Source organism: Syngnathus leptorhynchus, chromosome 1 (genome assembly GCF_054491065.1).
Source record: "Syngnathus leptorhynchus isolate UIUO chromosome 1, UIUO_Slep, whole genome shotgun sequence".
Taxonomy (NCBI): domain Eukaryota; kingdom Metazoa; phylum Chordata; class Actinopteri; order Syngnathiformes; family Syngnathidae; genus Syngnathus; species Syngnathus leptorhynchus.
Window position 1 is genome coordinate 24,360,670 of NC_141195.1, and position 14,561 is coordinate 24,375,230.

Genomic DNA, 14,561 nt, shown 5'->3' on the forward strand with positions numbered 1-14,561 from the left:
GGCAACAGCCGACTGACAGGCAAAGCGGTCGCAACAGCAGCAACTCCCCCTTTCTCCCTCCCTCCCCCCCCGTCTCTCCTCCCTCTGCTTGTGCCTGGCTTGCTGGTTTGCTAAAGCGAACCCCGCACGGCTCATTCACCCGCCTTCGACTTCAGCCTTCCCTTCTTTCTCCTCGTCTCTGACTCGCTCTCCTCCCACTGGCTGATTCATCCCTCCTTTCCTTCCTTTCCCCTTGGCTCCGTCTTTAGTCCTCCTCACATGGATTCAAGTAAATGCCATCCCCAAAAAGCTGTGTCAAATCAAAAAAATATTTTATATAATTTTTTTTTTGTAATCCTTTAGTTCAAGCGGTCCAATCACGTGACAGCACGGTTCCCCAATGTCAAATATTGCCGCCAGAGTAAAAGCAAGCGTACACACAGACATCCAATTGTTCATAATCACATTTACTGCTCCATTCATCCATTCACATTCAGATTTTGCTAACCACAGGAAACCCGCCCGTGATGATCTGAAATGATCTTTGGATGAATGAAGCAATCCCAAATGCCGCAAGGACGCCAAATCTTTTGGCATAATTAGCAGCCCTGCAAACATCAGCACGACCTCCACCTATCCACTCATCTCCATTTCCTTCCTCCCGCTCCAAATCCACACCACAACGCCCATTCTGAATGCACAGGCCATTAAGCTACGGACAATCTCATCCACTTCCCGGCCATTGTGATAACGCGTGGGTTTGAAAGGAGCACGGCGTGTGGGTGCCGATGGAGATATTTGGCTCGGCGTGTGTAATGCGTGTCCTCTGCACGCGTGGCTCCGTCGTTGCCAGTGTGTCACATTGATGAGACAAGACTAAAGAAGCCGCCGTCTAGGGATTCATGTTCAACTTCCACAAGTCATTCCACTGGACATCCCATCATCTCGAGTCGTTTGGCTTCAGATGTGAACAATCTATTTCCGAGTCGTCCCCTGACATTGGATAAGTTAAGAGCTGATTGGATAGCCGGCCATAAAAACAACATTCATTCCATTAGGGCATGATTATGATAGCCAAGATCAGTCAATAAAAGTCTTTTACAGGAAGCAATATGCATCGATGGAGGTAGAAGCTTTTATTTGGATTTCCAAGATGGGGGACACGTTAGGAACCAGAAAGCCATTGGCCCAATCGGCTTCAAGCAACAACTTTGCCCCCAGAAACTTTAATTGCCATAACGCCAACTGGGGCTACCGATCCACTGACGAAAATGGTGAAACGTTCCAAAGCCGGTGCACAGCTGCTATTTAATCCAATCCGCTATAGACTCCAAAATTTGCAAGCTCGGAGTAGCAGTTGGGGAAAACAAAAAAAACAAAAAAACAGGAAGAGCAGACCAGCTGACGCTACACCTAAAAATCCAAGCCCCGCCTGGAAAAAATTGGGTGAGACTGAAGCGACAAACAACAGCTTCAGCCAGCAACATGTTCTACTGGGGCCTCACCATCTTGTGACTGTGGACCTGCACCACAAACATCTCTCCTGTTCACCGGCCATCAAAACAGCAACGTGGCTCTCACGCACAGCACTTGACCAAACCACAATCCAGCGCCTGGATGTTGTACAAAGTGTGAAGAAGAACAAGCAGAAGAACTGAATCATCTAAGCATGTCTTTGTAGTCTTTGCTTTGGGGCAGTCATGTTCCCAGTCTCGGAAAAAGCATAAAATTTGTAAATGTCTTGGATCCAAAATAAATAAAAAGATTCAAAAGCAACAATGAAACTTTGAGCCAAATGGATTCATTCAAGCTCAACAGAAAACTTATGTTTGCATCAACTGTGAACAAAGAACACGATTAACATTCATCAAATTGACACAGCATGCAAAACAAACTGCTAGTTGTCAGCTCGAACCGAGTCAGCTGACTTTAGTGGCAACCATGAAGCCGCACACAGTGTTAATGGTGCGTTGGCAGCAAACAGCACCTTGTTTGTTGCACTGCTGACTAATCATTTTAATACACAGCGAACATTGCCTGTCCAGTGTGCAACTAACCTGCTCAATCTGGCCTGACATCAGACAAGTTGACAGTTGGAGTGTGTGATGGATGCCAGCGCTCAGTATTCATCACTTATCACACACACACACACACACACACACAGTGGAAATGTGTGTATGTGTGGAACATGAGGTTTAACCACAGGCTAAAATTTGAGAAATTGGCTCGGCACTAGGGGGAAAATGTTTTGCTCACAATAAAAGGCACTTTCTTTTGAGTTCAGGTAACTAGAGGTTGAAGGCTGAATGGTGAGATTGAAGACATAGCACCAAGTGGCCAGTTCGGGTGAAGAAAATCAAGACTTTCTGTAGTCCAATGTAATGCCATGAAAATCGATTCGTAGTCGATTCATCTGTGATATTTATATCTGTTAGCACAGAAGAGTGTCGAATGTCCCTTTTTGGCGTATGTCCATATTTTGACAACGAAAAACAAACTATTAGAAATAAAACTGAAATCACGTTGATAGTATTTAAGACTTGGTTTCAGAGAGTCCAATGAAATGACTAAACTGGCATAAACATGATTAGCAATTTGACTTTGAAAAAAGTCGACTGACTAATGAGTTCAATTTGTTGTGAATTAGCCAGCATAAAAAAAAAAACCCGCTGCGAGATAAATACTACCTAGAAAAAAAAATTAAAAAAATGAATCGTACCACAGAATCTTGGACCAAATAAGAGACAGTTTGCCTATGCAGATGGCAAATGCTCTCACTTCCTCCCACTTCTTGTTGACTCAAAGTGGATTTTAATTCCACCTCATTCTGACCGTAAACATGAGAGGAGGTGATGAAATGACAACAGTGACAACTCCGAATGTGTCTGAAGAAGCAAAGCTTTCAAAACAAATTGAATTGAGAAAGACAAGGAGCAAGAGGATGGAGTGAGGAAGGATCTTGTGAACCGGAGAAGACAGAGAGGGGATATCCTGCCTCCTGCATTATTTGCTTTTGTCTGTTAGCATGCTAGCTCGAGGGAGGTAGGGGGTCGCAATGACTCACAACAACACCGGTGACTATTAAGGATCCACTTTTGAGGCCAAATATCGAGATAACCAACGGGAGACTCTGAGTCATGAATGAGGATGACTCCACGGATGAAGCATTTGGGGAATTCGGGCACTTATCCGTGACAATTGCGTGTCTGTATCCGGGAGGCATATCATGGGAATTGAACGGACGACACGCGCTCATTGTGAATCGTGCGCAGTTCGACAACAATTGGCATCTCTAAATTCAAATATTTATTTTGAATGGTTGTACTTTTGGGGTGTCCCACAAATGCCTGTGCTGGTTGCTAGGTGGATAAAAAAAAGACATACGATAGGATTTACATTTATATTCTTAAGTGCTGACTTTATGAAAAGTTGTATTCGTCTAGCATTTCATAGCACCGCTTAAAGACAAACCAGGTGTGTGTATGTCAGTTTTCCATACATAGCTTAAATATTCTTGAAAAAAGTATTCTGGCAGTAAATTATAACCTGCGTGTGTGCGTCCAAGAAAGACAACGATATGGAAAGACTGTTCCCTTGCTGGAAAATGATATGATTTAGATTTCAAAATACCATCTGTGGATGGTCACATATCCATCACACACACACATCATCTCTGGAGAGTGGCAAGGTCAGTAAGACTTGGGTGAAATTGAAAGACCATATGGTACTGCAGACACATTTCAAGTCCATGTCTTCATTGAGGTCAGAAGGTGGTCAAATGTGTCCTTTTGAATAGAGACAGATATTTGGTGTGTTTTGGAATAAAAAACATAAAGTACAGAATTATTCAACTGGCATTCATTATCCGAGCCGGCACCTCGTTGGTGAGCATCGTATTTGTAAACGGAAGAGCGCACGAGAGGAGAACGGGGTCAAAAGTTGAAATCGACTGCCTGCCTGGCAGCGACTTGCAAGTGCAGCCTTTTTTTTTAATCCCATTACTGACCCACATCCTCACTTGTCATTCTAAGCACTTCCCGGCTTTCTATCCCTTCATCTTGACCCACTGCAGCCGACAGCGGGGTTGAGGCACACATTCCAAATTGTGCCACCTTACTTCAGACATGGCGGCCATGGTCTGATAAGCGGGAGACATTTATCTGGACCGAGGTCCGACAATACGAATGGGCCTTGTATGATTGTCGCGATAAATAAACCCACAGAAATTGACATTTAAAAAAAAAATGTCTTTGTCTAACCTGGCGTGAGGTCATCGCAGCAGATCTCGATGGATCCCGACGAACAGTCGCTCAGTTCATCCAGTGACAAATCACAGTCCTGCACTTGGAGCCTGTCAACAGAACACACGAAACACTATTTGTCGTCTTTTCTTCATTTGGCTAGCGACAACAAAAGTGTGTGAATGAGCACCACCGACCTGAAGCTGAAAGGAGCGACGGCGGCCATGTTTACTCGCGGAGATTGCGTTTCGGAGGGAGCGGGCTCTTTTGGATCCAGCGTGTTTAAAGTTACGGGCATGGCCGGCGGAAGCAGCGGAAGACTGGAAGAGGAAGCCGGACTTGAATCTTCCGGCGTGCCCATCTCCTCATCTGATTGGGGGGCCCAGTCACCGAGATCCTTGACGGCTTCCTGATGAATCCTTTGAGCTGGAGCTTGGTAGAGGTTCCCGTTGTTGGAGATGCAGGACCGGGCTGGGTGGATTTTTGGAGCCTCTTGCTCTTTTCCTGGCACAACATCATTCAACACTAAATGCTCTCCTCTGCTGAAGTGGAGCGGAGGACGTAGGCTGGTTGTTTGGTTTCGATTTGCGCATTCATTTCTATTACAGTTCCCATCGAGGGAAAAATCCGTGTGGATCTGTGTAGGCTTCCCTCGATCCAGAATGTCTTTGGAGTGTGGCGGAGGCACGCGGCGCTGAGTCAGCGGACTATTATAAGCTAAGGAAGAGTTCCGACCACCTGGTTGATGCAAAAGTGGAGGCTTCGAGCCAGCGTTTGTCGGCACGTCCCTACGAGATGACTTATTGGAGCTCCGAGGGCAAAGTAAGGGAGACTGAGTGGGCGTGTGCGTGATTTTGCGTTTAGAGGTAGGTGTCGAGGACCTGGGCAGATTGCTGGTCCGTTCCGTTTTGTGGGAGGTGGGTAAGGACGCACGCGGGATTCCCGACGTGGGTTGAGTCCGAAGGGTGGACCTGACGTTGACGCCTCCGCTCATGATGACCTAACGGGGATGTGACAGACGTTGAAGTTACTGACACAAATACAGTCACCAAGGCAATTAGTCACGAGTTGAGTTGGTTTTCCAGCATCACTTTCGAGCATGCGTGGAATCGATTTGACCTGCTGCGTCTTGTCGAATAAAGGAAGTTTGTAATTAGCCCAAGTAAAAGTTTTTAGAGAGATATTGGGGGGGGGGGGGGGGGTGAGATTGAAGGCATGGGAAAAGAAAGAAGGGAACAGAAAAGCGATGAAGGATCACAACATCTGGGAGACAAAGAGATTGCAAAATGATTTGCTCTGCCTCATAAAATGTATTATCAGGAGACTTTGCTTTTGGCCTAAGCGTTTCAGCATGTCCACTATGACATCACTGCGTATGGATTTTGTTCAAGAATGGATTGAAAATATGAGGGCAGAAATATTGAACTCAAAATTTTGTGACATTTATTCCTTGTTCTTTAAAAAAAAATACATTTAGTCTTATGTCATTCATTGACAAGTATATAGTACATTTTTATATTGTTTTTAATTTTTTTTAAATATATTTTTGTCGTTGGATGGGGCAAGCACACTATTGCTTTTAAATGTTTGAATGACCATTAACTAATCAATCCTTATGATTTGGCTTGATTATTCTGATCATTTTTGTTGTAAAATAAATTATTTAAGTGCTTTGTTTTCTCTTTTTATTTAATATTTTGGGGTAAATTAAATGTATATTTTATAATATGCATTTTTATATGTACTGTATTTTAAAATATGCTGTTTGTATCAAATGTTCATAAAAAAACAAAAAAAACAAATGAATGTTGTGAAAAATATCATTTGGAGGAAACTGGAGTCTGTGACCGAACTGTAAGGATTTTAGGACAGTCATAGTGAGTCATGAATGGTGACCTTGCATCGGAAAAGATGATGCTGCAATTCTAGTTGGGTACCAAGGAGGTTAATTGGATTTCCCATCACCAAATCAAACGCTACAATAAATCAGTAGGATACTGACATCTGCTGGGCTTCAACAGCAATAGCTTGTGTAGTCCTGAAAGCATTTGTGCTTTTTGCAGGGGTGAGAACATACAATTACTTCATTCATCAACAAGGTCAAACTCAATGAGTAAGCACACATGTCCCTCTAACATACACACACACACACACACACACACACACACACACACACACACACACACACACACACACACACACACACACACACACACACAACCTTGTGATGAGCACTGACTCATCACAGTCAACACATGAGCCGCGCACACATGCCTCCCAGTCTGTGAACTGAAGGATATCCATTTATACATATGGGACAGTGTTGCATATCTAGAATTGCTTTTTTTAAATTAGTTTTACAATATGATGATAATCACTTAACATCTAATCCATCAGTGTCACAATTATTTTTGCTTAATTACTAACTTGCCCATTTAGAAACACAAATGGGAAGTGACAAGAGATTGAAAGATATGAGCCATGTGAAAGCTACCTATGTTTAAAATAAATAAATAAAAACAAAATCAATCATTAAAAAAAAAAAAATAATATGCATGGCAATCCTCGTGAGCCTGTCCTACCTGCCAGCAGGCTTCTACGTCTTTGGCGGAGGGGAGGGAGGGAGGTCAACACTTCTCCGACGTCCCAGGAACAATGGAGTGTTTTTTCCTGGATCACCGCTGCATCCGCACAGCTGCCCATTCATTGGTTTGCAGAATCTAACCATTCACCAAGACAGGAAGCTGTGACAAAAAAGTAACAACACCATCAGCCAATCGGACAGAGGCCCGCACTCGAGTGACTCATTTTCAAAGTCACTTTCCTGCGCAAAGTCATCAGTTGACAGGAAACACACACAAAAATAGTCTCTAATCCCAAAAAAAATCATACAAAGGCGGTGTCATCTTCAGAATGCTTTGAAGACTTTTTTTTTTTTTTTTTTTTAGGTGTCAATTGGACCACACACATTCCTGAGGTTTGTGATGCCATGCCACCGGGCCAAGCTATCAATCCAGTTTGTATGACTCAGATAGCAAAAATGAGTCAGCTGGATGTTCGGTGGCTACGACGACCCCACGCTGATCAGTAAACGCACACTTGATTTAGATTTATCTGAGGGATTTGTCACAGATGAACAATATATGGCGCCCTGACTCGTACATGATGCCGACTCAGGCTGATGGCATCACGCCCGTTAACGGGATCTTCTCGTTTCATGGCATTCTCTCTCAAATCACGAAATCAACCGCAAAGTACAATTTGGAGATAAATCAGGACATTTGTAAGAAATCCAATTGTGACACTCACCCCCATGTAAACATGACGACTCAAATGGGTGAGTTTGCCTCCAATCTGCTGCCTCCTCTGCACGACTTTCTATGTGTGACATTCTACTCCGGCATCACACACACGTCATGCCGCTCTGCTGCTGCCGCAGTACGCCTGCAGCTGTGTCCCCGCCCCTTTCTTCTCCTAATCATTATTACTATCTCCCTGCCAGTAATGGACCTGTTGGCTGTGCTCCCCCCGTCTGGGATGAAATACAAACCCTGGCCGGCTGCAGCCCACACGAGCACGCTCCATTAGCTGGATGAGTGTAGCGTAAGGATGTGTGGGCTATGCCTTTTTAGTCACACAGTGTTCCCCTATAATTTGTGCGGGATTAAAAGTAGTAATTAAGACATGGTGAGTGGAAGACAAATCAAAAAAAGGATCATAAAATAGGAAGATAGCAATTACACACAAACGCAGGGGAGTGGCTCATGAATCATTCAGCTAATTTGCTCTGCTTCTTCAATGTAAAAAAAACAACATATTATATATTCCCTTTGGGTGATGTGGGGAAAGATTTTAAAAAAAAATAAAAAAATCTGACATTACCCAAAAATCAATTATCTGGCCTGGCACTAGGGGGAGTCGGAGTATTTTTCAGGGGGTCAGTGCCCCCAGACACCCCCGACTCTTCCTCCCCCAGTGCTAATAGGAATTGTATAGCTCAGGCTTGATCTTGAGGTAAGATCAAATTTCAAATTTCAGTACAGAGGCAGTGTCTCTTAAAGTGTCGTTTGAGTAATGCCAGTTGTATGCTAGCTCCCTCTAGTGGTACATAAAAGAATCACATCAAGACAGGGAAACACAAGCAGACAACTTTTCTCTCACTTCCTTCATTCAACAGGTACTGACCAACCACAGCCGCAGCTTGAGAACATCACATGACCAAACACAGGTGAGCCACAGAGGCTATTTGTTACTAGCAATTTCAATTTTTATTTTTTTAAATCATGAGTAACTGTATTTCCACAGATGTCTCCTTGAGTTAAGTGAGCATGCCGTCAAATGTGATCAGGACAAAATAAACTAAACTGTGGAGGGTCAGATATTGATTCAAGACAAATCTACCTTTGCAGTCCAAAAAAAATTAAGATGGAAAATTGAAACTAGAATGTTCGGACAAGTAAATCTAAAGAGAGAGAAAAATGAGGTCAACTTGAGAAGGAAGCAAAATAATGTTGAAGCCTCAGCGGAAGTCTCAAATGAAAATCACTGATGTTTTTGAAAAGCAACATTTCATATATTTTGGAGTGTTTATGTTATTAGTCATTTTATCTCACATTTGAGACAAGTGAGTCAACAACATTGATGACAGAAAAAAAATCTTTCAAAGAACTATTAATTTGCTTTGATTGACCACACTATAGCTTTCAATGCATGGCAATTTAATAAAGAGACAAACATGTGACCACACTGTAAACACAAGTCCCCATCTTCCTCATGCAAATCCTTGGCAGAATCAAAACATTTGAGAAAATCCAAATAATGTACTCACAAAAAAATGCGCCATCCCCCTTTTTGGTTTTACTCGGCTCGTTTGGTAGACGCGCTCGAGTCAGACTCCCGCAAACACACTCACATGATGCGATGCTTTGTTTCTCTGCCTCACAAAACGGGAAGTGGCTTATGACTGAAGGATTATGGGTAGCAAAATGTGTCAAGTATGTGTGTGCGTGTGTGTGTGTGTGTGTGTGTGTGTGTGTGTGTGTGTGTGTGTGTGTGTGTGTGTCCAAGGGAGGTCATGTCTAATCTTCTAATATCCCATGAGGCATATCATCTCCCCCCCCCCCTTCCCCAATTTAGAGACAGACCCTGACAGAAGCCGTTGTGACAATGGGCCACTTGTGTTACTGTAACCCGAGGGACATCTGGAAGTGTGTGTGTGTGTGTGTGTGTGTGTGTGTGTGTGTGTGTGTGTGTGTGTGTGTGTGTGTGTGTGTGTGTGTGTGTGTGTGTGTTAAAGTCACACTTAGATGTTGCAAATATGGTAGACAGGCAAACAACCAACACACAGCAGTTCCATTGAATGACAAGAACCTAAGGGTTCTATTTTTAAAGTATGGCCGTTGAATAATTTTCGTTAACGTTTCACACTGCTGTGTTGTTTTTTTGTTTGTTTGTTTTTTATGTCATGCATTACACAACACGAAGAATAGTCTTGTGTTATCATGTTTCTATGATATTTATGTAAACTCAATGAAACTCCTCTTAGGAAATAATCACGTGTCACTAATTCAATGTAAGCATTAAAATGTCATTTATTATTAAAGACATATTAAAGAGCATATTATTAAAGACATATTTGTCTGTGTCAACTTTACATTGGTCTGATTTTGGAACATCAAAGACAGCTCGAGGACCTAAAAAAAAAAAAAAAAAATCATCCATGGGTACAACATTCAAACCAGATAAAAGGATGTGCTTGTGATCCAAAGTCATGTGTGAAACACAATGGAGAGCCGGATGGGCTCATTAATCTTCACTGATTAACATAAATAAATAAAGTCACTCCTATAGAGCCTGCCCCCAAGAAACAAATTGGAATCTACAGCGAAAGCAAACCTAAGGCCCGGGGGCCAGATACGGCCCACCACATCATTTTATGTGGCCTGCAAAGACAAAATGTGCATTAACGTTATACTAAAATGACAAATTGTCCAGATAAAGATATTGCTGGCAATTTTTATTACCATTCATCATTTAAAAATATTTGAATTTTTTTTTTACTAGTCTAATTATTCATCAATTTATTGTGTAGCATGTACTGTAAATAATATAAGGCGATGACATTCATAATGCCCCTCCAAAGAAAACTGACTATGATGCAGCCTCCGACAAAAATGAGTGACACTCCTGCATTAACATGTCAAGCATCTGTTCATATTTATTTTATTATTTATTTATTTTTTAAAAAAAGGTCCTCAGTAATATGTTTGAGATTAATCTTTGCAATTTTTAAATCTTCATTCAAAAAGTGCTGCCTCATTTGGAGGAGCAGGTATAGAGAATGACCAAATGTTTTCTTCTAGCTCAGTGGAGATGCAGAAATAAACATTAACAGCAGCTCTGCATGCTGTGGAATCTCTCTACCCTTAATGATGCCAACAGGAAGTGGTTGTCTGAGAAGTTTCTTTTGCATGCATCTGCATAAACAAATGGGCCACCTTCTCATTTTCTAGTCAAACATGACTGTATCGTAAAAAAAAAAATCATAACTCAGGATAATCTGTCAGAGACATCCAATCATTGTTAATAGTTCATAGTCTCAAGTAAGGCCCAAATGTATTTAAAAAAAAAAAAAAATCCAATCTAGATGCACTACCAAAGATGTCCACACGGTGGTAGCAAAGTCTCCCGCAAACAACCAATTTCTCCAATCCTACAAATGTCCTCATTCAAGCATTCAGTCTGACTGACCTTTTACGGCCGAGAGCAAAAGGTCATTTAAAGTTGTGTCATAAAACACAAAGGTTGGAATTAATCTGTCAGTTCCAAGAGACTTATGGTTTGTCTGCTGAAAGGTCAACACACTGAAAGAGGAAATAGAATTGACAACACAGACACTTTACATTCTGTTTAACCGGCCGGGTGTATTGTACTTTATTAATTCAGTGTACACTTTATGGCCTTCATTCATTTTAATGATAAAGTTTTCATCTTCACCCTGAAGAAAAACAATCAACCTAAACCTCGTCATTGCCTGGCCCCTCCCTCAGCCACTGAGTCAGAAATTCCTTTTTTCTACACTTGCTTGGGCGGCTGAAGCGACAAAGAGAAGAAGCACCTCCCTTCTCCCAGCACAGAGGAAGGAAGTGCTGCAAACCAGCCACTTATCTGATATATTGGAGTCAGACTTTAACCTGTCCTGCACCGACTGACATAACTTTCAGGTATGTAACACTTTCAATCCAAAAGTTTCCTGGCTTTTCTCACTGTATTTGCTTAGCAGTGCATGATGGGTAAACGCCCTCTCCGCTTCAAGTCGAGTCAGTTGCCAGACAAAACTACCGTGTTGGAAAGGAGACAAGTTAAAAAGTTACAAAAATAGGAGAGCTGAAAAAAAAAAAAAAAAAAAGAGTTTACTCCCAGTTGGACAGACCCAGTTTGTGCTGACTTAACACTTTTTACCTGTTTTCGTCTGTCCTACATGTTCATACGCGTTTCATTTTGCCCAGCCCATTTAAAAAAAACAACAACAAAAAAACATTGCTACATGTGCAGCACAGCTCAGAAAATGGGATTCCAAAACCCTCAGGAAAGACTTTGGACAATTATTGTTCAACAAAAATTGGCAAGCCAATTTTTATGACGCTTGGTCGAGGAGAGAAGTAGGAAAACATCTAAAAGTGGACTTGGAGAAGTAGCAGCACTAGTTTTGAGTGTTTAATATGAACAAAACCGAGCGAGAAGTTGTTGTTGGATATCTTGGACTGCGAGGAACACGGATGTGGAAAGTCAAGCGCTGACTGTTGAGAGCAAAAAGGCACATCACATTATTTGAAAATAATTTTCCACACAAGCATTCTCTCAAATGTAATACTGCCTTTTTGTGGCTCTTATGCCTCGTCAATCAAGAAACAGAACCACAGCCGATTGGCACCAGTAAAATTACTGGATCTGGACTCGGACAGAAAAAGAAAGAAAAGAAAAAACAATCCCATGTTATAATGAATTCATCTGTTTCTGTGTTCCTGCATGCATTTGTTGGAGAAGAATGAATTTAGGTGGAGGAAACCAGTGTGGACGTTGTAAGAAGACCGTTTACTTTGCAGAGGAGGTCCTCTGTGACAGTCGGAGATTCCACAAGGCCTGCTTTGCCTGCTGTGAGTTCACAAACTCTACATTCTGGAAAATTCCCGCTAAAGAGGACTGCGATATTTACTTTCCCTGCCGAATCATCCATAAAACAAAACTGCTTCACCTGGTTGATTCAACTTGATTGGACCCCCCCAAAAAAATATAAATCCAGTTGATGCAAGCAAAAGAATTTTCTGGAAGAACTGCGCTGATGTCATTTGTGTTCCTGTGTCGCAATGGCGCACATTCCTCCAAAGGAATTTAGAAGAAAACAACAACTTTGCTCCATAAAAGGAGTGCGCAGTAATAAGATTGAAATGTCACGTCTGTTCAGCCGTGTGCGCCAAGCGCTTGGACAGTACAACCGTTGCTGTTCACCTGGAGGAAATCTACTGCAAGTCATGCTACGGCAAGACGTACGGGCCAAAAGGTTACGGGTTCGGCGTCGGAGCGGGGACCCTTAACATGGACAAGGGCGAGGGGCAGGGTATTACCCGAGAAGCGTGAGTACAACCAGATGGAAATACACAATTCCTCTTTGAAGTCTTATCGCTTACGTTATTTCTCACTCAGGCCGCCCCCTCATCGCCCGACAACCAACGCGAACCCTTCGAAGTTGGCTCAGAAATTTGGCGGGTCCGAGAAATGCCCTCGATGTGGCAAGTCTGTCTACGCTGCGGAGAAAGTGATAGGAGCTGGAAGTGTAAGGAAGAAGACGCATAAGTGTGTTTGAGGAGAAATCATTGAGAATAATTCACATTCCGTTGATTTGCAGTCGTGGCACAAGACTGGCTGTTTCCGTTGCGCCACGTGTGGAAAGGGGCTTGAGTCGACCACGCTTGCCGACAAGGATGGAGAAATTTACTGCAAAGGTGACAAAGATTATATTGCCGAGTCCAAATAACAGCAAATCAAATATTTGGGGGGGGGTTTGTTGGAATATTTACATTCCACAAGTTGCAGTCCCATTTAGAAAGTGACATTACAAAAGAGCTGGAACAAGAACACAAGTTAGTCAGCAGAGGGCGCCATATTAAAGAAACAAACACTTCAGTTTGTTCACAACACTAAAGGTAGCTTTGAGAACCACTGTACTACTGAAAATATTGGTATTATTAGATTTAAAATTATATATATAACTTAATCATTCCCTTACTTGTACAGCATTGGAAAAAAAAATCATGCTCCATGACTATGACATTGTTAGTAAATTACTATCAAAGCCTATTTTGGTCTGTTGTTTGTATTAGCCTAGCCTAGCGGTGACTGTAACCTATGAACTGAAGCTAATTTAGTGAGCCAGATACCTCATTTCTCCTCCTATTGTAGTGAAGGGCACATTAAACATGTAGAACATACAGAATATCGACTCACTGTTTGTAATCCAAACCAAAGGAAAGTAGGACTTGTAAAAATAGCCGTTAACGACGGAAAGAGGGACAAACTAGGATTATGCGAAGGATATGACGTTGAAATCCTGTTTTTGACGCCATTGTTTTGCTTTACAGCGTGTTATGCAAAAGACTTTGGGCCAAAGGGGTATGGATACGGAAGTGGAGCCGGAGCTCTGCCACTCACTCAGTAGACGGAACCAATTCAAGAGGAAAGATTTCAAAGATATCTCTGTGTATTCATTTCAGCATTTATCCAAAATGGTAAAGACACTGTGACAAAAATATATATATATTCAAAAAGACAAACATTGTAGGTAGAGGTGCACTAATTGTTCAGGTGAGTGAACTTGTACTACAGTAAACTGTATTAAACTGCAAATCTATATATATATGATGCAGCTCAAGAGCACATCATTTGCTGTTTGACTGTTAAATGTAATTCAAGGAAATTGTCACATGAATATAATCCACTCATCAAACATATTGCACTGTATACTTGTTGTGTAAAATGTGGACAATTATTGCTGAAAGTGAATAAAGATGGGTAGAAAAAAAATTGATTTGATTCTTTTATAGATTAACATTCCTCATGAATGCACTTTTGAAGGTGGGAGAATGAAAAGCGGAAGAGTGACTTGTATTCAAGATTGCAGACGTGATACCTATTCATAGTAAACATTCCTCTCATAGTACGGCCCTGACGCGTCACTCTAGCGTGACCGAATTAAAGTCACGGCTACGATCCACCCATGAAGTGCATTGTGTCGCCGAACTGGAAGGCATGTCAACCATTCCAGACACGCAGAACAATTCCTCT

At 42.0% G+C, this 14,561-nt stretch overlaps 2 protein-coding genes across 10 annotated transcripts in view; one reads left to right on the forward strand and one right to left on the reverse strand.

Annotated features, from left to right (window-relative positions):
* Positions 1-14,561, reverse strand: part of nav1a (neuron navigator 1a) — a 66,677-nt gene that overhangs the window by 39,647 nt on the left and 12,469 nt on the right. For 5 of the 9 annotated variants that reach the window (XM_085927313.1, XM_085927305.1, XM_085927296.1 and 2 more), the window contains exons 3-5: positions 6,803-6,964; positions 4,418-5,220; positions 4,239-4,330 (exon numbers count right to left, since the gene is read on the reverse strand). In XM_085927313.1, the coding sequence (XP_085783439.1) occupies positions 4,239-4,330; positions 4,418-5,214 (889 nt within the window). In that variant the 5' untranslated portion in view covers positions 5,215-5,220; positions 6,803-6,964. Of the gene's footprint in view, positions 1-4,238; positions 4,331-4,417; positions 5,221-6,802; positions 6,965-7,529; positions 7,898-9,048; positions 9,171-14,561 lie in introns of those variants that run through there. The other 4 variants (XM_085927259.1, XM_085927250.1, XM_085927277.1 and 1 more) reach the window with 4 other exon arrangements.
* On the forward strand, positions 11,323-14,308 carry LOC147062933 (cysteine and glycine-rich protein 1-like). The gene is made up of 6 exons (XM_085927371.1): positions 11,323-11,443; positions 12,267-12,376; positions 12,685-12,853; positions 12,924-13,053; positions 13,126-13,222; positions 13,859-14,308. The coding sequence occupies exons 2-6, from the start codon at positions 12,268-12,270 to the stop codon at positions 13,933-13,935; spliced, it is 582 nt and encodes a 193-aa protein (XP_085783497.1). The 5' UTR covers positions 11,323-11,443; position 12,267; the 3' UTR covers positions 13,936-14,308.